This window comes from Tiliqua scincoides, chromosome 4 (genome assembly GCF_035046505.1).
Source record: "Tiliqua scincoides isolate rTilSci1 chromosome 4, rTilSci1.hap2, whole genome shotgun sequence".
Taxonomy (NCBI): domain Eukaryota; kingdom Metazoa; phylum Chordata; class Lepidosauria; order Squamata; family Scincidae; genus Tiliqua; species Tiliqua scincoides.
In genome coordinates this window covers 178,756,442-178,781,962 of record NC_089824.1, presented here as the reverse complement: position 1 = coordinate 178,781,962, position 25,521 = coordinate 178,756,442, and the positions used below count along the sequence as shown (strand labels likewise).

At 43.0% G+C, this 25,521-nt stretch overlaps 1 protein-coding gene across 1 annotated transcript in view; it reads right to left on the bottom strand.

Annotated features, from left to right (window-relative positions):
- Nucleotides 1–1,452: 1,452 nt before the first annotated feature.
- The window catches only part of MAPKAPK2 (MAPK activated protein kinase 2), a 105,891-nt gene continuing 81,822 nt past the window's right edge, over nucleotides 1,453–25,521 (bottom strand). The window contains exons 2-10 of the mRNA XM_066626110.1: nucleotides 20,153–20,292; nucleotides 19,420–19,484; nucleotides 18,275–18,354; nucleotides 13,622–13,748; nucleotides 11,870–11,945; nucleotides 11,266–11,390; nucleotides 5,202–5,287; nucleotides 4,981–5,061; nucleotides 1,453–3,433 (exon numbers count right to left, since the gene is read on the bottom strand). Coding sequence (XP_066482207.1) covers nucleotides 3,290–3,433; nucleotides 4,981–5,061; nucleotides 5,202–5,287; nucleotides 11,266–11,390; nucleotides 11,870–11,945; nucleotides 13,622–13,748; nucleotides 18,275–18,354; nucleotides 19,420–19,484; nucleotides 20,153–20,292 — 924 coding nt within the window. The 3' untranslated portion in view covers nucleotides 1,453–3,289. The remainder of the gene's footprint in view (nucleotides 3,434–4,980; nucleotides 5,062–5,201; nucleotides 5,288–11,265; nucleotides 11,391–11,869; nucleotides 11,946–13,621; nucleotides 13,749–18,274; nucleotides 18,355–19,419; nucleotides 19,485–20,152; nucleotides 20,293–25,521) is intronic.

The window sequence follows — 25,521 nt, the reverse complement described above, 5'->3', positions numbered from 1 at the left end:
ATACACCCATTGGAGCTGCTAAAGCATGATATGGGGTAAGAGGAAACGTTTTCCCTGGTCTCAGGCTGGCCTGCAGTCAGCCCCAAACTTGCACTGGATTCAGCACAGGCCCACTGGCCTGCCTGTTTCCAGTGCAAGTTAGGATTGCGCTCTAGGTAGATGCTGGGAAGAGGTTTTGGTAGCAAAACATCACTGTTTTTCCATTTACGTGAAAGGTCTATTAGCACAACAAGCGCTTTCCCATACTACTAGGTAATATAGAATGGATCAGCCCCATAGCTAGTGTGAGGGAGAATGCACCTATGCAGGCCATTGTACTGGCATGGAATAAACTGCATTGAGCACTTGATCATGCAGATTTGGAGTATTTGTGACTTTTGGTACTGTCGGGGGGGGGGGGCGGCAGCATTGAGATGCCTCTTTCTCTAGAACCAATGAAAGTGTATAAATAAAAGAAATGCTCTCTCCATACTTTATACCTTATCATTCTGGATCTAAGACAGATTTGAGGACAGCTCCTAGATCCACTTCCTGAAGCTTAGGTCATAACATGGCAAATTATCTGTAGTCAGCAACAGCAGCTCTCCTAGGCGTTCTTTCCTTTGCTCGAGCTACATGGTGGTGTACAGGCTGAATCCACCCTTGGCATTATTCAGGTCACTAGTTCAATATCTACTAGGGGCTCAAGCCCTAACTGGCACAGGAACATAAAAAGAAGCATAGTTGTATCAGAAGCTTGTTGGAGGAGACGGGTGGTGATAGTATGCTTCTTCAGTATGCTTCTGACCAGTATAAGCTGCCTTATGCCTTAGACCATCTAGCTCAGTGCTGTCTGTACAGACTTGCAGTGGTTCACAATGGTTTCAGACAAGGACTTTTTCCCTGCTCCACCTGGGGTCTTCTGCATGGAAAACATATGGTTTTCCACTGGACAACCCCTTCACTGAATGTTGGCTCCTCCATCCCTACATCACCCAAGCAACAATTGCTAGTAAATACAGCATCTGGAATTGCAACAGAATTTGAAACTGAATACAGGTATGTACCACTGAATGACAGGGATACATTCTCTGATCCCTTTTGTTAGGTGGTTAGGTTGTTAAGCAAACATACAGCCCAATCTAGTGCCTTTGCTGTCTAGACAGACACACCTTGCCAGACACTAGCTGGCTGCACAGGATATAGATTGCCTCTTCTTTGCATTAAGGGACTCTTTGTTGCTTTGACCACCATCATATATGTGGTACATTAAGTGGAAGGTTGTTAAGTGGCACATGCCTGTATATGTAACAAGTTGAACTTAAAAGACAAAACAGTTGGAAAGCTCTTTGGTCAGGCTTCTTTTCCTAACACCCGCTATAAATATATATACTAACCTTCCCTGTACCAAAGCCCATTCTAGCTCAATGTCAGTAACCCAAATCACCCAAATGAATCACATAACAAACTTGCTATTTTAGGCGTCTTTAATCCAAAACAAGGAAAAGCAGACCCAAGTATTTGTTTCAGCAATGAGACACCAACAAAAGAAAATTAAAATATTTCTTTAAACATATTAAAATTCCATACAGTGTCTAAAATGTCACTAAAAGCTAAACCTTTCTTTTTAAAAAAAGTGTTTTTTTTAAAAACATTAAAATGCAAGTGAAACAATTGTTGCAAAAAAGATACTCATTCATGGACTAAAGATACACAGAAAAGAGCAGAAAAATGGATTGATGAACAGAATGAGGCAAAATTTTATGCAAAAGGGCACGTCACCCTTATTTAATGTATAGATCAAGACAGCCTTGGAATTTATACTCAAGAGAGCTTGAGAACAGGCAAACATGCCCAGGCTGATGGTCAGAATCCTAACAGAGTTCTACAGCCCACACTGGTGTCATCCTGTCTTCTTCAAATCACAGGTGAGGTCCTTTGGTTTACTAGACAGAAACCCCTATCAACTTTGCATATATTATGTGTGTGCCATGTGGTCAAGTAACACTGAAAGACACTAAAGGATCCACCCAACAAAGTGCCATTTTTATGGCATTCCTGGTATTTACCACATCAGAATGAGCAGGTGGCAGATTTTTCCCAACACCAGCATCAAGCTAAATTTCAATGGGATGCAGCTCTCATGCTTCAAGTCCTTACACACTCTCCGAAGAGTTGCAGTTACCAAGTCAGTGGTAGGGCCTGCTGTGCTCAGTGACACACAATGACAAAGCAAAAGCCACAACAAAACGCTCACTGATGTGGAGAATGTGAGACTGCAGTCTTACAGCATGAGAACTTTTAAACTCCACCAAGGACTAACACAGAATGAGGTGGACAACAGGACATATTATGGAGTACTTCTCCAGGAAGGCTGGGTCAGCTAATGAAATAGATCAATCATCAACACCTTCATTCAACAAATACCTCCTTTCTGCCCCTTCCCCCCACAAATACCCTGAGATCATAATTGAATTCGGGGCACAATGCAGAACCTTCCATGATCCTCAAAAATTCAAGGTGGAATTCAAAAACTGGGGGCCTTCCTGCCAATACTTACAGGCATACAATACACATCCTATTGCATTATAACATATAATCCACAAACTCACAAGTAAGATGAATTAATCCTGTGCGTGCACAGTTAGAGAGAAGGCTTCCAGTTTAAGGAGGCATCTTATACTTGGGACATACAATCAGTAACTTCCAAGACCTGCAAATGGAATTGCATACCAAAGAGCAATCTTCAAAGGAACAGTTACTGATGTTAAATGAAGACCACAGAATCAAGAAAGTACCTTTGTTTCTGATGGCATTTCTTCAAAAGCCCTGTCTTCTTTGACACAAATTGAAAGTCTTTAACTCTTTTTTTTTATTAAAAAAAAACAACAGTACTTAGCACAGGACTGTGACTGTCTGGATTTTAGCATTACAGTAGTTTTAAAAAATATATTTATATATATTTTATGAATCCTTAAACAGTGACCACAGGAATTTCAGTGTTTCTGAAAAGAAAGCAAGGGGAGATTTTACTCCCCCCCCCCCCAAAAAAAATTTTTTTTTTTGAATTACCAGAAATATTTCCCTACAGGACCAAAAGAAAAAAAAAATGTGTCTTACAGAGAGCAGCTGTTCCCTGCCTGACCCCCGAATGATCAGAACCACAAGTGGCTGCTAAAAAAATTACTACTCTGGTATAAAGGTCTGAATTCCATGCGTTTGATATGACAGTCTTATCTCCAATTTGTTTTAAAAATATATAGATATAATTATTGCTTTTACAACCACCAGGCTTGGCTCCTCTAAACATTCAGTGAGGGAGTGATGTTGGCTCAGGGGGGTTTGCTTTCTTCCGCCTCTTCATAAGCAACGGGTTAGACGAATCTTCAATTTTCTTAATCTTGATTTGTTCATAATCCACTCTCATGGTGGCCAAGGCACTTGTCATTTCCTCCTAGAAAAGAGAGAAAGAGAAAAACAATGAGGCATCTGATTAGTGATACAGAACTTTAATGCCGGCAGCATTTGGGGGCGGGAGGGTAGATGAAGCACCAATAAAATACTGGAGGACCTATAAGAAGTCAATAGTATCTATGAGATATACACACTGTAAGGAGCAATGCAGTCAGATGGCCTGGAGTTCAGTCAGAGTAAACCTTCCTACTGCAAGAAAATCCACTATTCTTTTGTATAGGCTATTCCTACATGTCAATTACTCCTGTATCATACCCAATTTACTCCTACTCCTCCTCAGCTTCTCAGTGATTGAGCCTTGCTTATCCTCTATCTGGCACAATGATAAGAGCAAGACTTAGCATTTGTGCAGTGTTTTCTGAGTATGCAAAGGGCTTCCCATTTATCATCCTGATTTTGTTCTTGTAACAACTTTGTAATGGTAAGCAAGAAGCATTTCTGGTTGACAGATGGGTTTATATGGTCTAAAATCTCATGCAATATCGAAGTTACTGTCCGTGCTGGTATCTTGCTATACTACTGTTACAATTCACCCACACTAAGTGAACTGAGGGGCCACAGCTCAGTGGCAGAGCACTGCATGCAGAATATCACAGGTTCAACTCTTGGCACCTCCCAGTAAGGCTAAGAAAGATCCCCTTTACAATAACCTGGAAAGCTGCCATCAGTCAGTATAGGCAATACTGAGCAAGACAGATCAATGGTCTGGCTTTGAATAAGGCAGCTTCACATGTTCAATTTGTCTGCAGTCCAAATCCATTTGTTCACATCTCCCACCAGCTGCCCTTAACATGTATAGCAATATAGGAACTAACATTCTCAATCTCTCACTGACCAACAAGCCCTACATCCTGTCCCCAACAGTTGCTGGTAAGTATTAAATACTTGCAGAGAGAAAGGTCACCCCCTTGTGTCCCCAGTTAAGGAGCATTTAATTCTGTCAGGGATGAGTCTTAGACACAGACAAAAGCAAGCCCCTGCTAAGTGGGCAATGAGGCACCTTTTAATGGTGGTTATCTTGCAGTATGTTTAGCAGGGAAGAGCCACTGTCCAAGTTCAGCCCAGCCCAACATCAATCCCAGGGGCTGCTTCTATTCTGCCTTCGTTTTCGTTTGGGAGCCTTTGACTCTTTGAGTCAGTAAACTATCTTCCTATTTGTCTTGCAGTGTAACACTGCTATTTGAACTATTGTTTTTGAAAAGCAGTACTGTACTGTATATCAATATTATAAAGAATTAAAAGATAGAAACAAAATAGCCTTATTTGGACAATTTTAAACTATGCTCACCTTAGATATTCCCACTCATCTTTGTAACTTTGTACCAATAAACAGAAAAAAAATCACCACCAAGCTTGGACTACAAGTGACAGGAGAACTGAATTCTTAGCTTCCAAATCAGACACGGTCAGCTGTAGTCAGTGACTTCCAACAATGGTAAGCACATTTGTAATCACTTACTCTTGGAGTTTCCTAACCATCATCCCTAGAGGTACACGTATGTGAAATGAAGCATGTAGATAACTTACCTTGACATCCTCCCACAAGTCCTTCTCTTCTTTTAAAACTCGACTAGTATGCAGTGGTGTCTGTGGCACCTGCATTGACTGCTGCAGAGGAAAGACAAACAAAAGTCAGCTTCTTGGGGGGGGGGGGGAGGCTCAGACAGCTTGCTCTAATGTTTCCCACCCTAGATTGCTGTACTCGTTTTGGCAGGCTACTTTTTCACACAGAAAAAAGGAGCTCTTACCATGATCCAGGGGTGATTCATAAACTCTGTTATTGTCATGCGCTGGGTTGGATCCGTTTTCAATAAGTTCCGGATGAGCTGTTTGACTGTAAGGTGGAGAAAAACAGCTGCATTAACAACAGTGCAGAATGTATCTTGCCATCTTGTTCCAAAATCTGTGTCACCTTTCAGGAGGAGAAGCAATTTGGAAGTCTGCTTGGCAAAAAGGGAGATCATGAACCCTGGGCCCATTTTTAAGGAGAGCATGACATGAGTTATGAGTTATTTAGACCTGCAGTAGGGATGTTGATTACAAGGATAATATACAAGGAAGTGGTTTTGTCACTCTAAAGCTGCAATCTTATCCATGCTTACCTGAGAGTAAGTCCAAGTAATGTTAACTGAACTTACTTCTGAGTAGCCATGCATAGGATTGTGCTGTAAGGGTCAAACTAAATGAAATGTTAAATGTGTAATCATCTCATTTAGGAGGTTTTTTTTAATAAAAATTTTAATGGCAGCTGCGAGGGGGCCCAGTCCAAATTGGGACTATGGTGTGGGTTTTAACCCTTTAATTCCACATAGTCTTTATTCCATAAGTCTTATTCCCCTGGCTGCTATGGGCTTCTGAAGTTATCACTGCAGCCACTGATACTTTCTTGGGGCCATAGCAGCTCAGTGGGGACAAACTGTATTCTCAGTAAGAAAATGACATGGAATCAAATGGTTAAACACCTTCTCCTTCCAAGCCACAGTCCTGATCTGACACAAGACTAACAGGTTTCTCTTTTGAGATTAGAATTGAATAAGATTAGAAACTAGATGATGATGCATTTAGCATCACACCTCATTTGGCCCTAAAGGTGTCACCTAATTTCTTATTATTCTTTTTACATTTCGAACTACATGAATTACATTGTCAAATGCCTGAAAACCCAGAGACCAAACAGGTAGATTTTATAATTTGTAGGAACTGGAGTCCAGTCAATCTCAAAAATACAGGTTGAGTCTCATTATTCTCGAGGGTTCCCTTCCAAGAACTCAAGTGGATTGCAAAAAAAATGCAATGTGTTGCTAACAAACTCAGGGCACAATCCTAACCAGGTCTACTCAGAAGTCCTATTTTGTTCAATGGGGCTTACTCTCAGGTAAGTGTGGTTAGGATTGCAGCCTCAGAGTGCTGGCAGCCTTGTTTCTAGTGTATAATTATAACACCTTCATCCCCATTTTGGGGGTAACTGAGGTGAGGTGTTGTAATGGAGAGCAAGGATCAGGGGAGGCACGAGCCGGAAAAGTTCAAGAACCACTGCTGTAATCACTTGCATGACTGTCTCTCTGCAACAGTAAAAAGCAGTTTTTAAACTGTGATTTTAAAGGGGTGCATTTTTTCCCTTCTACAGGGATCAGCACATTCCTTCTCATTTAAAGGGCCCATTCGTGTTGAGTCAAATCCGTGTATAAAAAATCTGTGTATAACAAGGCTGGACCTGTATTTTTGAATGCACAATATTTTAAATGTACCCCCAAAAGTGTACAACGTGCACACACCCAATGTGTTTTTCTAGTCATGTGTTTCAAGCATAAAGCACGGAGAAAATCTCTCCTGACATTCCCAGCTTCCCTCCCCGAAAACCTTGATGGGAAATGGAAACAAGACAAAGAAAAATATCCACCTTAAATTCAACATCAGTTTTCAAATGCAAAAGGTAAAAAACTGCAAGGTTGTTTCCCCCAAGTGGTAAAATTACTAGCAATTTTAATATAAGAACATGTGGTGCTTGCAACCAATTAGCAGCTATCAAAGTTTGTACCATTTCTTAAAGCAGGGGTCATCAGACATTTTGGCCAGTGGGCCGCATGAAATATCTGGTGCAGTGCTGAGGGCTGGAAAAAATTTAAATATAAAATTTAAATAAATAAATTAGAGATGGAACTTAGATGAATGAATAAATGAATGAGTGGGTTCATTCACTCAGACTCTCTGGCCCTCAGAATACCCTCCAGATGCAATCAGAACATAGCTCTGGTCATGTCCAGTCGAGTGGGCCAGAGGCTTTTAGGGAACAAGAGGCTGGCCGTGGGCTGGATAGAGGCTCTCTGCAGGCTGCATCTGGCGCCCGGGCCAGGGTTTGGAGACCCCTGTCTTAAAGCACTGGTTGAACCATGAATTTTCCCTCATTACAGGCAACCATATTCATATGCCACCCACACTCTGTTCATTCTAGACATGCAATAACAGAGACAAGCTATAAGCTTAGCAGTCCGTGTGGTGTAGTGGTTAGAGTTCTAGGACCTGGCAGACTCAGGTTTAGTGCCCCACTAAGGGCCCAATCCTATCCAATTTTCCAGTGCCGGTGTAGCCTTGCCAATGGGGCGTGCACTGCACCTTGTGGTGGGAAGGCAGTCACAGAGGCCTCCTCAAGATATGGGAACATCTGTTCCCTTACCTCGGGGCTGCATTGCAGCTACACTGGTGCTGGAAAGTTGGATAGGATTGGGCCCTAAGTCATGAAACTCCCTGAGTGATCTTACGCTAGTCACCATCTTTCAGTCTAACATATTCCACAGGATTGCTGTCAGGATAAAAAGAAAACAATGTGCTCCTTAGAGGAAGGATGTAAATAATATATTTATTTATTTCGGAAATTTTATCCTGCCTTTTCACTCCCAGAGGGGCCCCCAAGGTGGTTCATAAACACAGAAATTTACATCTGAGTAGAAAAAAACAAAACCATCTTATAGTATTGGCAACCTTCAGTCTCGAAAGACTATGGTATCGCGCTCTGAAAGGTGGTTCTGGCACAGCGTCTAGTGTGGCTGAAAAGGCCAATCCGGGAGTGACAATCCCTTCCACACCGGGAGCAAGTGCAGTCTGTCCCTGGTCTGTCTCCCTGGCTATGGGCCTTCCTTCTTTCCCTCTTAGCCTCAGACTGTTGGCAAAGTGTCTCTTCAAACTGGGAAAGGCCATGCTGCACAGCCTGCCTCCAAGCGGGCCGCTCAGAGGCCAGGGTTTCCCACTTGTTGAGGTCCATCCCTAAGGCCTTCAGATCCCTCTTGCAGATGTCCTTGTATCGCAGCTGTGGTCTACCTGTAGGGCGCTTTCCTTGCACGAGTTCTCCATAGAGGAGATCCTTTGGGATCCGGCCATCATCCATTCTCACGACATGACCAAGCCAACGCAGGCATCTCTGTTTCAGCAGTGAATACATGCTAGGGATTCCAGCACGTTCCAGGACTGTGTTGTTTGGAACTTTGTCCTGCCAGGTGATGCCGAGGATGCGTCGGAGGCAGCGCATGTGGAAAGCGCTCAGTTTCCTCTCCTGTTGTGAGCGAAGAGTCCATGACTCGCTGCAGTACAGAAGTGTACTCAGGACGCAAGCTCTGTAGACCTGGATCTTGGTATGTTCCGTCAGCTTCTTGTTGGACCAGACTCTCTTTGTGAGTCTGGAAAACGTGGTAGCTGCTTTACCGATGCGCTTGTTTAGCTCGGTATCGAGAGAAAGAGTGTCGGAGATCGTTGAGCCAAGGTACACAAAGTCATGGACAACCTCCAGTTCATGCTCAGAGATTGTAATGCAGGGAGGTGAGTCCACATCCTGAACCATGACCTGTGTTTTCTTCAGGCTGATTGTCAGTCCAAAATCTTGGCAGACCTTGCTAAAACGATCCATGAGCTGCTGGAGATCTTTGGCAGAGTGGGTAGTGACAGCTGCATCGTCGGCAAAGAGGAAGTCACGCAGACATTTCAGCTGGACTTTGGATTTTGCTCTCAGTCTGGAGAGGTTGAAGAGCTTTCCGTCTGATCTGGTCCGGAGATAGATGCCTTCTGTTGCAGTTCCAAAGGCCTGCTTCAGCAGGACAGCGAAGAAAATCCCAAACAAGGTTGGTGCAAGAACACAGCCCTGCTTCACTCCGCTTCGGATGTCAAAAGGGTCTGATGTGGAGCCATCAAAGACAACAGTGCCCTTCATGTCCTTGTGGAAAGATCTGATGATGCTGAGGAGCCTGGGTGGACATCCAATCTTGGGGAGAATCTTGAAGAGGCCGTCTCTGCTGACCAGGTCGAAAGCCTTTGTGAGATCTATGAAGGCTATAAAGAGTGGCTGTCGTTGTTCCCTGCATTTCTCCTGCAGTTGTCTAAGGGAGAATACCATATCAGTGGTGGACCTGTTGGCTCGGAATCCACACTGCGATTCTGGATAGACGCTCTCTGCAAGTACCTGGAGCCTCTTTAGTACAACTCGGGCAAACAGCTTTAGTACAACTCGGGCAAACAGCAAAAACCATCTTAATAGTAATTGAAACATGATAAAGAGTAGCAGAAAAACCCAAAGCAACTCAGCAGAGATGAATCAACATAGCCTGCCTGGTAAAGACCAACTATGGGAGGCCCAGACAAGCTTCAGAGGCAGGGCATTCCACACCAGGGGACCATAGTTGAAATGGCCATGTCTCATATTATCCACTACCAAATCTCTGACAGTGGGGGAATGGACAGAAGAGCCTCAGATGATGAAATATGGGGGTCAGCAGATTCATATGTAAAGACACAGCCCCTCAGATAATCTGGTCCTTAGTTGTTTAGGACCTTAAGGTACAAAACCAACACACTGAATTGAGCCCAGAAAGAAACTGGTAACCAGCGCAGATGGTACAGAACAGGTATACAATGCAGGCCCCAATCCTAATCCCAATCCTACCCAAACTGCGGCAGGGTTTATTCCCACGGAGTGACACCAATAACAAAATTAACAGAATAGAATCTATGCATGGCTTTCTAAGAAGACTGGATTTACTGATTTTGTGTATACCAGTTCGCCACAGTCTGAGACATGTGATTGTGTTCAGCCTAGGACAGTCTTCTGTTTGTTTGCATGTCAGATGTGGATAGTAGCATGGCAGATATGACCTGGGTTGACTGCACAACCCAAGGTACGACATTATAGCCATGCCCCATTGAAAGGAGAGAAGTTCTCCAAACACCCAGTGTGGTGTTTCACTCACAAAATGGACACGAGAATGTCAGTTTGCACTGGAGCTTCTAAGGGCCAAAGTAGATGTGAGATGAGAGATCCAAAACTGGATCTTTCCCCTGCCTTTTTCTTTGTTGAAAAACAGCTATGGGGAGAGGCACAATTTGGATGGGGGCCATGGTGCTGGGCAAGTGAGGGTGTTAACCTTCTATACTGGTGGTTCTCAAACTTTTTAGTACTGGGACCCACTTTTCAGAATGACAATCTGTCAGACCCACCAGACATGATGTTATTAACCTGGAAGTGATGTCCTGGCCAGAAGCAACATAATCAATTTAGGCTTCAAGTCTAAGCTGCAATCATCCAAAGGTCCCACTACACACACACTCCTGCTATTATTTTGCATAGCTCAGAATTCAAATATTCCATTCCAGGTCGGAAGTCAAAGCAGAATGCAGACTAGGATCCTTCTCCAACCACAGCCCTCCCCCCTTTCCACTGTCCCATCTTCCTACCTATCAGGGCAAAGCACCATGCCTCTCTCCCACCAGGAGCTTGTCCCACCCAACAGTTCTGAACCCTATATTTTCTGCTCTCTCTTTTCAGTGGTGGCTGAGCTAGGTGCTATGCGACCCAACTGAAATTGGCTCGCAACTCACCTTGTGGGTTGCAACCCACAGCTTGAGAAACACTGCCCTATGCTATTTTCTTGGCCAAAAAATCACCCCTGATGCTATTAGCTAAAGCACCCCTGAAGTTATGTGGGGGGGGGGGGTGGAGAGGAAAAGAAGATCAAACACAACATGGATACCATGGGAATTTTCCCTCTCTGCAGCTAGTAGCAGCTTTGAGGCTAGTGTGAAATTTAATTCAGAGACTCACCATGGGGAGAAAGCATTGAACACATGTATCCAGGCTACCATCCATCTAGGGACTTTCATGTCTTCCATATTCACTCCCAGCTGAATCCTGTTTTCTCCCCTGAATTCCCCCCCCCCAAAAGTTAACTATATACAAAGTGGGATCACTTTTAAAATCCAGGTTTTGAATATGGGTTTTGTGTTGTTCTTTTTTAGGACAAAACAATAGCTGCTTTTCACAAACACCTTTACCTTCCTCAGATACTTCAGACCACTCTGGGTTGGGAAATTCATACTGCCCCATCCGGATCCGCTTCTTCATGCCTGGAGAAATGGCCAGACCGTGGTTGGAATAGAAAGGGGGGTACCCACAGAGCCTAGATGAAAGAGAAAGCAGTGAAATGACATGCAGGAGGGTAGACAGCTTTGAACACCAAGATGGTCCAATGCAAATGTTTCCACCAGGTCAAGTTGGATGTGGCTTGATAAGCTACATTGGTCTGTTTGGCAACTGCTAACATTAGCAGGAGAGTCACAACCCACAAGGTAGATAAAGCACACCTGCCCATACTGTGGTATTTTGCAAAGTAAGCAAAAATCCAAGCATTGTTTATACAGAATTAACACAATGGAATAAAAAAAAGAAGGAAACGGGGGGAATCTTCCTGAAGACCCAATTGAATAGGAAGATAGTTCTGACTAGCTACATATTTACTAAAAAATACAGCATCCCCAATTTATGGGTCAACAGAATTCCAGAAAAAAGTCATCGCGTCTTTGTACATTCTTCCAGCTGGGTAGGGCTGCAAAATATTCCAGAACAAAAGATGCAGTTCAGGAGAGAAAGTTTACTCACAAAATATACATGATGACACCTAGGGACCACATATCACAGGACTTGTCGTATTTCTCAGGGCCTAGTACTTCAGGAGCTAGAGAAAAAAAACGAAACACAAGAGTTACTCTGGTTGTTGAGTTGTTGAGGTTCAGGGGGCATACAAAGGGAAAGGTTCAGGGGCAAAGAAACTGTTTAGGGGGCATAGGAAGGGAAAGAAAGCAGATGGCTAAGCAAGGTTAGTCATGAGAGACTATGGCAGCAACCTTGCCATGGAAATGGTGGGTGTCTGTTTTCCTTCAGCAGCCAGCCCAGCAGAAAGGAATGAAAAACTTCCCCCTATGGCTGCCTGAAACAATTTTTCTGACACAGAGCAAGGCCTCCTTATGAGCAACAGTCTACTCAGGAGTACAGACCTGCTTTCAGGTGATGCAAGGGAATAGAGCAATGCAATGGCTGGAGAGCCACAGATAAAAAGGCAGAAGAGGGAGGCTGAGGAGGACGATTCAGAGAGGAATCAAGGAGAAGGAAGTAGATATCCTTCCTTAATGCAATTTCCTCTATCTGAGGCCTAAAGAGAAGACAGAAGGAAGAACTGAGTTCCTGACCCTCATTTCCCCTGAGTGAACTTTGTGATTTGTACATAAAGTGCTATTAGTGCGCATGGTGCTTGACAACAGATTGTGAGCTCCTGCCCAGAGGGGCTCACAATCAAAAAAAGAGACACAAGGGAGACAACAGAAGAATGGGAAGAGAGTAGTGCCAGGTTAAATGGGAAGAATGTGCTATCATTTCATGCACATGTACTTAGGCTTAGTTGCAGTTGGGTAAATTTGTGAATATCCTATTGCAGATCATAGCTCTAGTACCCCAGAAAGCTGGGGGGGAGGGGGAAGGCTGCAGAGCATAATGAGGGAGAGGCCCTGTCTTAGGAAAGCAAAATTTTGCCAGTGGAGGATATTATAAGATGCCAGGAAAGCATTTAAAAGTGAGTACAGACCTTGGCCTTCGTAACTGAGCTATACATTTTGCTTTCCAGTCTTCCATTTAAAAATGAACCAGAGAACCAAATCCCCAAAGATCTTAAGGTACTGTACATAAGGGGTACACACAGGTATTTTCTTAAGAAAACAAGGTAAGAAAGAGAATTGCTAGCCCTCATGATTAAGCAGAATGGCCTGAACAGCTGAAACAGGATGACAAGGGGGAAGAGATCTGATCTTGATTTTTTGGTTTTGCAATTTCTTTAATGTCAGAAACGTGTTAGGCTTCAAGCACAATACTTTCACATATTTGGGGACAGCAGTGTAAGATCTCTGTGGAGGAGCAGGACAGTGGGAACCCATACTGTAAACTACTGGGCCATTTCTGGACATGCAAGCAAATCTTGGCATGGAGGGTTCACCCCCTTCCAAGTCCGCAACTGGGCCCTGGGCCGGGGTTTGGAGACCCCTGCCCTAGTTGGACTCACAAAGGTCAGCACTGTAAGCATGTGTATTTGTTTGCTCCATTAGCGGCAGCCTACTGCTTCAGGATTAAACTAACTGACAGCCTTCCTAGTGTAAGTTATGCACAAAATGCGACAACATGCTAATGCTGCTTAGTGGGAAAATCTGACTCTCTAGAAACATCCCTGTTCTCTGAATGCATACAGGACAGCAGCCTTCACTTGAGCCGGAAGCTCACTATCACGGCCTCCACTAAAGAGGAGGTGCTGAGAGCCTCCAATTCTCATGTCTTGGAAGAGGGTGATGCTTCTTAGGATTTACTTACCCACGTAGTACGGTGTGTAGCATGGTGTAGCTAGAGAGTTGTGCGTGGTGGTTTCTTTAGCAAAGCCAAAGTCTGTAAGCTTTAATACAGTATTGGGCCTTTTTGAGGTGTATAGGAGATTTTCTGGCTGCAAGACACAATAAGCAAAATCAACTTGAGAGAGCTGTCTTTTGCACCACCTTCCTCCTGAGACCTCAGCAGAGCAGCCACAGTTTTTGCATAAGCTTTCAAACATACCATTATTAATGCAGTACACAAGTTGTGCACATGTGTCTGTGCATATCATATATGTGCTTTATATATTAAAGCACAAGGACTTTTAACTCTTGCTCCACTAAGGTCATCTGGAGACCCAGTGATGTTCTCATGACATAATACACATATATTTGCAAAATCAGAACCAGTTTGCATAATATTTAGGGTCCTTGTTAGGGTCAAAATGAGATGAAAGATTTGCAGGCAGATTCCAGGTTTTACCAATTTACCTCCCCAAATCAAATAAACTTTGGGGAACAAAAGAAAATGGAAGTAAAAATAGCCTGTAGTTCTTGAAACCTCCATAGCAGTTGACAGCAAGAATCTGACTTTGGTTTATTGAATGAACACCTCCTAGCCATTCACTCATCTGATGTGGTATTACGGAAAGTTTAAACACATTCTAGCTGCTCAAATATCTAAAAACAATTAGCAGACAAGACCTCGGGCTGTGTGATGTTGGTTGGGCAGTTTTCTTCTCCTTATAGAACGGAATACACAGCACTACTGACATCTTGGTTAACTGTTAGGCTATGTGCATGAATACTTGTGTATATGAGAGTAGTGTATGTGAGTGAATGCATGCATAAAAGGGAATGTAAATGACCAAATGTATGAGTAAGTGAAGGTGAAATGGACACAGAGGGGGGTATATGCCCACCCCACTCACATCTGCAACTATTCAAAGGATTCAACTTCAATCAATGTATGTATATGTACATGTTATTTTAGACACCATGGAATAGTCTACTCTACATCAATGTTTCTCAGACTGTGGGTTGGGACTCACTAGGTGGGTCGTGAGCCAATTTCAGGTGGGTCCCCATTCATTTTAATATTTTATTTTTAATATATTAGACTTGATGCTACCTTGGTATGTGACAACATTTGGGGAAATGTTACAGACCTGTACTTTTAAAAGGTTACTATGCATATGCTTTTAACAATGATAGTCAATGAGACTTACTCCTGGGTAAGTGTCAATGGGATGTTTGGGAAATTTTTTTTTTTAAACAGATCCACAACTGCCTGGGAGGGTTAGGGGGATTCTTCTTTGTTTTAACTATATTGCAATTTTAAACATATTTATTGTAAACTTTTAATTTACTTACTTTAATCAATCAATTAATGTGATTTGATTTCGTCAAAGGAGGTTGTTAAAAATTTTCTTGCTTGATGATGTCACTTCTGGTCATGACACCACTTCTGGAGGATCCTAACAGATCAGTGTTTCTCAAACTGTGGGTCGGGACCCACTATGTGGGTCGCAAGCCAATATCAGGTGAGTCCCCATTCATTTCAATATTTTATTTTTAATATATGAGACTTGTTGCTACCATGGTATGTGACTGCATTTGGGGAAATGTTACAGACCTGTACTTTTAACAAGCTACTATGTATATTCTTTTAACAATGATAGTCAATGGGACTTAGTCCTGGGTAAGTGTGGGTAGGATTGCAGCTTAGGATTGTTAAAAATTTTCCTGCTTGATGATGTCACTTCTGGTCATGACATCACTTCTGGTGGGTCCTGACAGATTCTCATTCCAAAAAGTGGGTCCTGGTGCTAAATAGTTTGACAACCACTGGTCTACAGAAATTTTACTATCCAAATATTAACAAACAGAGACCAAGATCCAAAAAGAGAGGGGTATGTGCAGGAGAAAACCATACCTACAGCTAGAACAGATCCTGATGCAGAGCAGGCCGGCCCCTGTTTCGCTGAAAAGGTGGTTTTTGCCTTACTTGCAAAACAAAGATTTACACTGTATATATTGTTCTATTTTGCACATGCACATCTCTCCTTTAGGACCTGGCCACAATATTTTTAATGTTCATATCGTGGGGCTGGGCTCGTGTGTGCGCAATAAGAGCACATACCGTGGAACAGCCAGAGACATGAAAGCTTCCAATCTAATTGCACAGCTTTTGAACAATAAAAGACTGTTTCCATGTTACTAAGGAAGTTTTACTAGGAGAAAGTATGGCCTGCCACAGACCAAATAAAGGAATGACGCTGACCTAAATTAAGTGGAATTATGTAAGAGGCAGAGAAGGAGAAACCACGCCAAGCCCATCCTGTTGCCTCAAGGGCAGGTAGTATAATTAAGACAATGAGATCTTTGCCGCCACCTCCCACCCTATTAAGGAAGCTGCCTTGTTTTAAATTCTGCTTTTGACACTTGGGAATCTATTTGGATTTGTCACAATCGGATGCTGCAGGATGCTGTCTCTAGCCCAAATATCCTGGGGCCAGCTGTAATAAGAAGGAATTGTGTCGCCTGCCTAGAATTAGTCCAGTGATTCAGAAACATTTCTCTGACCACCCAAGCAGCCAGATGACTGCTGCTCCACTGCATGGCTGTCATTTGAGCTATGTTCACACTGAATTAGCAGCCATGTGAATCCAGTGCAGTTACTCTGGAGGAATTAAATTCAGCTGCTGTTTCTTCAGGGGGAAAAATGGGTTTGTAGTTCTGCTCTTGTTTAGTCACATCAACAGAGAGGTAAAGCAAGGGTAAGATGTTTTAAGCAAAACCACTGATTAGTTTGGAGGCTCTCTAACATGTCATGTTGTTTGTCTGTCTTCTTCCATTAGAAAAGTCCTTGTGCACATTTTGCACATTATGCACATAATGTGCCCATTTTGCACATTATAGGAAGAAGATGTCATCTTATGGCAAGGGAGACCAGCCTTGCTGCGGATAGGGGTGTTTGTTTTTGGTATTTGCGAAATAAAATGAAATAAAATCACGTTTAGTAAATAAAATGAAATACAGGTCCAGCCTATTTATACACAGTTTTTCTTATATGCGGATTTGACTCAACACGAATGACCCCTGCAAAGAGAAGGAATGTGCTGATCCCTGCAGAAGGGGAAAAATGCATCCTTTTAAAATCAGTTTAAAAAACTGAACAGTCCTTTAACAATAGCCTCGTTAATGAGAGAGAGAGAGAGAGAGAGAGGGCAGCTGGCTGACAATCTATCAATCCTTCTCTCTCCAGCGGACCCCTCCCTTCCCACTGAGCACCTGAAAGAAAGGTGATCCCTTTGCACTGGTGAAGGGAGGGGCTCAGTCAAGTGCCTTTCTAAGCTCTTGGAGAAGACTGATTGATGGATTGTCTTCTTAATGACTTATCTTACATCACAAAGGTCAGCAAGGCTGTTTTTAAATCACACTTGTTGATTTAAAACTAAAACTTTAAATCAGAAACTTTGTTTTTTAAATGGATTTGCTGTAGTGCATTTTTTGCCATCCACTTGAGTGCTTGGAACGGAACCCACGCAAACAATGAGGCTCAACCTGTAAAGCTAATTTTTGTATATTCACCATATATCACCAATTTCACCCTGCACCACACCGACTGCCGTTCCTCTTCCATGTGCTTTGCATTGGCTCCGGTGGTGCAAGGACTGCTGGGGCACAACTCTGCAGGCAGGCACAGGCCACGGGGGCAGCTTCCAGCCTTGGCCTGAACCGGAAGGCCTTCCTCACCCTGCCGCCATGCCAGGCCAGCAAGAACGGGCCCAGAAGGTCATAAAAAGCACAAATTCCAGGTCAGGCTAGAAGCAAGCGTAGGCATAACTGTGCATGCACTGCAGGGTCAGCATCCGACCTTGGCCATAGATGGCCATGCCATGCCAACAAGAATGATCTGGAGCGAGCAAGTTTAGGTGTGACTCTGCAGATGCCATCAACTAGTACCTCACTGTGCTACCACACCACCAAGTTTACGCGCAAGTTGGTTGTGGACTGCATTCGGTTAAAATAGATTACTTTTCCAGCAATTGGTATTAATTTTTTTAAAAATTTAAAATTAAATTATTAAGTTGTATTTGAATAAAAACACAACACCACTTTTTGCACTTTTATTCAACAAATTAAAAAAAAATCAATTTTCAAACATCCCTAGCTAGGGGGGATAATAGTGCTGCTGTCCTTCCTAATTTTAAAGGGTTTGAATAAAAATCTTTATTAATAGTGCACTGCGTGAACAGGCCCAGAGTCTGTTTTAAAAAGAGGTGCCCAAACTTTTAACTCATCAAAATAAAACAAAAGTCCTTTCTGCGTCTGCCTTTGGCTGCTACTGAATTTACAAGTAAACAGTTTTGGACACCAGTCACTGCTGAATTCATAAGCTGTTGAGATCTCGACAACAATTTAATTCCATGGCATTTCATGCAGGAGATAGGACTAAACCAGATTTGCTTCCAACACAGGGCTGGTACTGTGTGAACTGTCCGCATCACACAGACTGTAGTGAATGGATGCAAAGTAGTAACCCAATTTTACCCCCACCAAAGCACGACACACACACTTTGCATTTTTTCTTTTAGCAAAATCCTTAGAGACGAGAAAGTCCTTGGTGTTGACTAGGCCTACAGATAAAGAGTACCTTGACATCCCGGTGTGCAATGTTGATTGAATGTAAATACTGAATAGCTTCTCCGATGCTCTTCATTATGTCAGAAGCCTCTGAAGAAGGTAAAGGTAAAGAGAGATCATTTTACTCAGTAGCTAAACAGGCAACACCTACGTCACACCCAGAGTTGCAGAGATCAAAAGAACAAAGTTGCTGGTCAAGCTCCAAAGTAGATGGAAATTGCACAATGAACATGGGACTGCCATGAAAAATACCTGTTCCTCCCTTCCATCTAAACGCCTTATGGCCTGCTGTCATTCTGCTGTTCCACCTCACTGGATGCCCCTGGTAGGGGTACAGGAATGCACAGTATGATTATATCAGGACACAGGGCAAGCTCTAGTAGATATTGTGGAGAAAGAGGAAAGGGTCTGACACAGGGATGCCACTATAAGCTGCGGCTCTATATTCTAACAAATTAAAGGCGCAATCCTAACCCCTTAAATCAGTACTTTCCAACACTGGCATAGCGGTGCCAATGGGATGTGTGCTGCATCCTGCAGTTGGGTGTTACTCACAGAGGCCTCCTCAAAGTAAAGGAATGTTGGTTCCCTTACCTCAGAGCTGCAGTGCCCTTATGTCAGTGCTGGAAAGCACTGACATAAGGGGTTAGGATTGCACCCTAAGTCAGACAAAAATCAGATATGAGCTCATGTGTTCTCTCCCCTCCTTCCCTTTAGACATGGTTTCCCTGTCCAATTTGCCTGTCTAGACAATTTCCTGTCTAGTGTTAATCAGCGTCTGTCACAATGTTTGCAGAGAAGCAAACTGTAGTTAGCACTTAACTAGAGTCAAATACCCACTTTGCATTACAATTGCAGTTTCTGGTTTGGAGGGCAAAAGCTAACCACAGGTTGCATGATTAGCCCTAAACAGGAAGTCGAGAGGGAAAACTACGTGAAAGAAAGGGAGCATGCAGTCTTCCAGATCACAGCTTGGAGGACAATGAATGGAGTGTTTACTTTTAAAAGCTCAACATCTTTGCCCAAAGTACCTGGTATAAGGTTCATTGGACCTTCACACAGGTCCATCATATTGAAAGGCAACATACCACATCATAAGTGTGAAATTTTCTGAAACCTTATTAGCTTTATGAAATTTAATGTCTCTCTTCATACCTCGTTCTGTGAAAGCCTGATCTCCTCGGTCTTGAATTCGACTAAAGAGTTCCCCGCCATCCAAGCTAGAAAGTCAGGGAAAAAAATCAGTTACAGACTGGAAGCAAAAGCAAATCACAAAGCTATAAACAGATTCTGTCTCTGTGCCTCAGGCCAGAGTTCCTCTGGACCTCTGTTCTGTCAATTCTTTGGGAGTTCCAATTGTCTCAATAGTGGGGAAAGAAGTAAACATACACATGCAGACAGCACAGTAAGACTGAGAATGCAGACAGAGATTTCAATTGTCTACGTAATGGGCCTCACCAAGACAAGAAAAAGTCTCTCCCAGAGAAGTCCACAACAAAGGTTTATTTTACTATGTAAACTGCCTTGTGAACTACTTCCGTTGAAAAGTAATACAGGGCGGCATTCATTATCCATAGGGGTTCTGTTCCCAGAATCCTCATGCATGCCAGAATCTGTGAATTGGGGGGGGGGGGGTCAAGCCCACTGAACCTGACTGGAGCACCAGTTGGGTCTGGAAGCCCAAGGGCCAAAATACACAGCTTCTGGTTTTCAGTCAAAAACTCGTTAAGAAAATCTGATCTCACACAAATCCAAAGTTCAGAAATTGGGTGGTGGAAACAGGATTTCTCATGCAAGCTGGCAACAAAGCTTTGAGCGTTGTTCTTGGCTAGGAGTAGAGGCCAAGCATGGCGAAGAGAAGATCCTCACAGTGATCAATAATACTCACCATTCCATAACTATCAGGAGACATTTTCGACCCTGGTAAAGATTTTCATAGACATCTATAATTTTCACAATATGGGGACACTGAGATGCCCTCCAGTGGAGCTCTACTTCCCTTCGAGCTTTCGGACAGTCTTGCAGCATCTAAAATAGAGAAGGGAAAAGAACATATAAGGGGATGTTGTTTTCCTCTGTACTGATGGAAATGCTTGTTTATTTGCTTGATTATTCATTATTATTATTAATGAAAAAGGTTGATATGACCTTTTCCCTTTAAAGGACTCAAGAGACCACATTTAGGGGACACAAGGTAGCTTACAGAAATCAATAAAAGAAAAAATACAATAGAATAGCAAAATCCAAATAGCAGCCAATACAAACCCAGCAGAGCATCATACCAATATCAGAGGAACTAATGAAAATGAAGAGAAACCTGTTGATAAAAGCCAGAATTCCAGTCTCAGTGGCAAAAAGAGGGACAGACACACGTTGGATGGCAGGGAATTTCACCAAGTGGGGGCCACTGCTGAGAAGGCCCTCTCACACATCTCTGCCAACCAACATTTGGCAACAACATCTCCCCATTTATATGGAGAATCCTGACTTTGAAAGTAATAACCAAAACCTTGTATTATGCCTAGAAACAAACTGGCAAGTGATGCAGCTGTAACAATAATCAGATTTTATATATCTGATATAATAATAACAACATCTTGCACCAGTCAAAACAAATGATGTCACTTGTTGACTTCATCTCTAACTAACCATTACCATGTATCTCAACAGTAACCATTACCACAGTCAGCTACAGCTTAGAGCAGAGGTCTCCAAACTTTTTGGCCAGAGGGCCGCATCAAATATCTGGCATGGTTTTGAGGGCTGGAAAAAAAATTTAAATATTAAATTTAAATAAATAAATTAGAGATGGAACTTAGATGAGTGAATAAATGAATGAATGGGTTCATTCATTCTACCTCTCTGTTCCTCAGAACATCCTCCAGACACAATCAGAGCACAGTTCTGGTCATGTTCAGTTGAGTGGCCCAGAGGCTTTCAGGGGACAAGAGGTTGGCCACAGGTCAGATAGAGGCTTGCCGCTGGCTGCATCTGGCCCCTGGGCCTGGGTTTGGAGACCCCTGGCTTAGAGTCTGCTTCACATTAACATAGCTTCCAATCTCTCTCTCTCTCTCTCTCTCTCTCTCTCACACACACACACACACACACACACACACACACCATTCTGATTTTATTTTTTTTACTGACTTCTTTGGTTTACCAAACCACCTCCCTATACAACTGAGAATTCTTATCAGGGAAAAGGTGGAGGACATGCAAATGCGATCAGCAAGGACACCTTAGCATGTGGGGCTGGTCAGACAAGGAAAGGGTTATCTGAACAGGCCCTGTAGCTACTATTCCACTCATGCTCATCCTCAGGAGACAACCAGAGACTTATTCAGTAATTGACCATCAATGTTTTATTGCCTTTAAGTTGCAGTTGAACCTAATGGGATTTCCTTCTGAGTAAACTTTAACAGGATTTCCCTTTTATTATCCCAGGTGCTTTAGAATGGGTTTCTGCATATCTTCTCTACCTTTTTCTACATAAGATGATCAGGCAATCCCTGTGAACATCACAGGTAAACAAATATTTGATATGTACTTACCCACACATAACTGACCGAGAATGGCTAAAGTAACATTTGCATCATATCAAGTACCTTTATAGAAGTAAAAGGAGCAAATACTGTATGAATGTATATCCTGCCATCTAGTGGCAGCCATGTGCAACTTGCACCACAAATAGCACTTGGTCAGGTGCCAGAGCTGGCCAGATGCACACTGTCAGTAGTTAACTAGCTGTGTCAGGTATGCAAATTCCATCTTGAATGCAATCTCGGAAATAAATATTCCCAACTAAGTTCAGCAAGCTATTCATAGTACTGATTAGAGACATATTTAGAGAAACATATCAGTGTGATGCTACGGAATTTTTTGGAGTGGAGGTCTTTACAGTAGCAGCCAGCTAGTAAGCCCTAATAGCTGGTGCAAAAGTCTTTCAACCCTGTTCCAAAACAGAAGGGTCACAGAAATAGTTCCTTCCCCTTTCTTCATTTGCAAAATATAGGGGCACCTTCCCAAGCAGCAGTCTGTTGCATCCATCAGAAAAGATGCAACACAGAAACCTATGTGTGTTAATCAGTAGCCTTCAAAGAACTTGGTGACACAAAACAAGTGTGATGTAATTTTAATCTCGCTCATAGAATGTAAATTTGGACATTTAAGGCCCAATCCTATCCTCTCCCAGCACCAATGATGAGCTCCATTGCTGGCGTTGAGTGCCGTAAACATGCCATAAAACACATTTACAGCACCAAGAGAGCAAGGAGCACTAGCGCTGGATCCAGCACTGGGAGGCCAATGCCGGGGGAGCGTCAGTGGTGAGGCACACTACCAGGTGGGGGTGCAGGATTTCTGGGAGGGGGGAGGGGGGAGTGGGTGAGGAACTGGGGCAGGAGGGGGGTGGGACCAGTAGAGCCTTACTCCACCAGATCCTATCTTCCTTGTCAGGCTGAAAAGCTCCTCCTGTCTGTGCCAGCAAAATAGCCAGGGCAGACTGGAGAAGACCCATTGCAGGCTCCTTCCCCCAAGGAGGCCTCCAACATCCCCAGCAATGCTGCTGTTGGATGCAGCAGTAGTCATTTTGGTGCCACTGCACCCAGTGGTCTGTTATGCACTGGATGAGGCAGAAACTGAAATAAACAAAACATGTGCACTCTGTTTGTATGTTTTTAAAATTCATCATCATATTACCCATCATCTCTGTGGCTCTCTCTTTGTGAGATGTAGTCTTGTATCATTAAAGATTACTCCCAAATGGGAGATTAGGGTGGAACTTTATGAAAAGACATTTCATGAATGAATTAGAAAACCAAGCACCAAGATTTCAACTGCTGAGCCTTTCAGGTCATAAAACAGTGTAGACAGCCACACTGACAGCCAATACAGTGCCCACCCAATGTAGTAGTCAGATTAGGTCCAGTGTGATCTGGGTTCCAATTCCCCCTCAGCCATGGAGTCCACTGAGTGACCTCATACCAGTCACCATCATGAAGCCTAATCTACCTCACAGAGTTGTGAGGATGAAATGGGTTGGGGTGAGGATGGTGGATAATATACACTGCACTGAGCTCCTTGGAGCAAAGGTAGGATAAAGGTGTCATCAAGTAAACACATTCTTGAATAAACAGGTTGCAATAATCCCACCACCCAATCAACACACAAATAGTTCCCATCTCAAATTTATGTGAAAAATGGATTTCATGACAACAGAAGCCATATTCAGCTTCCCCAGCAGGAGGAGCCCATCACTTTAAAAAGACCATTTCCTTCCATGTGCCAGGGGAACATTTATCAGCTGTACAGGGACCTAAAGGAGAGTGTTTGCTGGGCTAACAGTGGATGATTACTCCATTTGCAAGCATCAACAAGGAAGCCTTAATCATACACCTGCAGGCTTGTAAATTCAAAGTATGCAAGCGTCTAAATCCCAAGCTGCTGTTGCTCATCACATGGAGACTATAGTGATTGCAAATCTCTTTGCTGCTGAATCTCGTCTCTCAGTGTTCCCCATTTAGTTTTCTAACAGCAAATCATAGAAAGACCATTTCATACAAAGTGTCACTGTGGCAGGAAAAAGCCCCCCTTACAAAGAAAATGTCCCCTTCATATGAACATGTCTAATTCAAAACCTTGACAAATAGCAAGGCCCGACATGTGACACTGTCAAAATTTGTTCAGGGGCAATCACAGCCTCCACTTCAGCATACAACAGAATGCTGAATTGGGAGAAGGGCCATAGTTCAGCAACAGATCACACATGACACACACATTAAAGGTTCCAGGTTCAACTGGAAGAGCTGGGGAGTTGCCAACAGTCAGACGAGACAATATTAGGCTAGCCAAATTAATATGTTCATACACCAATTCCAGACAGTGAAACAAAATAAAATGTAAAGAATTCCCTGCTGCCACCATTGGGAGCCTAAATAATAGTCCTTTACCATCACTTTGCCTCTGGTTCCCCCAAAGCTGAAAAAAGGTGAATACAGTTGCCCTTTTTGAAAACTGAATGGAATCACAATGTACACGCTCCATTGATACACAAGCTGATACATCCTACTCTTCAAGCAGACAGTGACACAAACAGCAGTCTAAGAGTGAAAGTATTAGCTGGCTGATGCTCAAGATTATAGTAGCATGTGTCATGCCCCCGTGAATGGATGAAGGTAAAGAATCAGTAGCTGCCAGCCAACTTGGCTCTTCAGTTAAAGATAAACAGATGCTGTGAGACTGCAGCCCCGAACACATGAACAATGCTGTACAGTCAAGTAAGTCCACTGATTATTTCCTTGGCCTGAGCCATTCTCAAGGAGCTGCATCATCACAGGCTTGTGTGCTGTCAAGAGAGATTTTCTGTTCACACCAAGATTTCCTCAGCTTCAGACATTAAGTTTCCAAAGGGCCTTTCAGTGTTTAGCCCAACCGGTAGCAAAGGCATAATTCTTCCCGAGCTAGTAGAACTGGGCTGTACCACTTATATCTGGTATATCTGGGCTATACCACTTCTAACTACTGGTAGAGGCTCAAATGAAGAAATGCACAGTCTTCTTTTTCTTTTTTTAAACGAACCTTTTCACATGGTAAAGCAGGGTGGTAGGTTTAGAGTTTAACCACTCCAGGGAAAATAAGGTCCAGCTGAAAGAAGCTATTTCTCAATAAGAATCAAAATGGGCCTATTAGGCTTCTGGCATGTATAAGGGGACAGGTTCTCCTCTTCCTCCTCCTCAGATGCATTTGAATAGGATTTTTGAATATTGAAATGCATCACATGTATTACTTGGTACAAATCTTACAACAACCCTTTAAAGTAAGCATATTCTTCTTCCCACGTTGCAGATGGGCAGATAGGCAAGGTTGAGAGGCAGCAAGTTTGCCTGAAGCCACCTAATGAGTCCATGGTACTAATGGAATTTGAACTGGAGATCTCAGCTTGTCTGGTAATGTTAGATTAGTTAATGGATTGATTTATCACATTTGGATCCTGTCTTTCCTACAAGGAGCTCAGAGTCTGTCCCATTTTTATCCTCATAACAGACCTACTATCACTACCTATAGTGACTGGTTTAATATCATAAGCAAGATTCATAGCTAAAGGGGATTTGATCCTGGTTTTTCTTGACTCAAGCCCAACTTATACTTACTACATCTCATTAGTACCTGTGAGAGGAGTGAGGGGGTGGTTAAACTGCCCTCCAACTGTGATCCAGATCCAGTCCCTACCCCTTCACAGTCACTCTTTGGTAAAGAAAA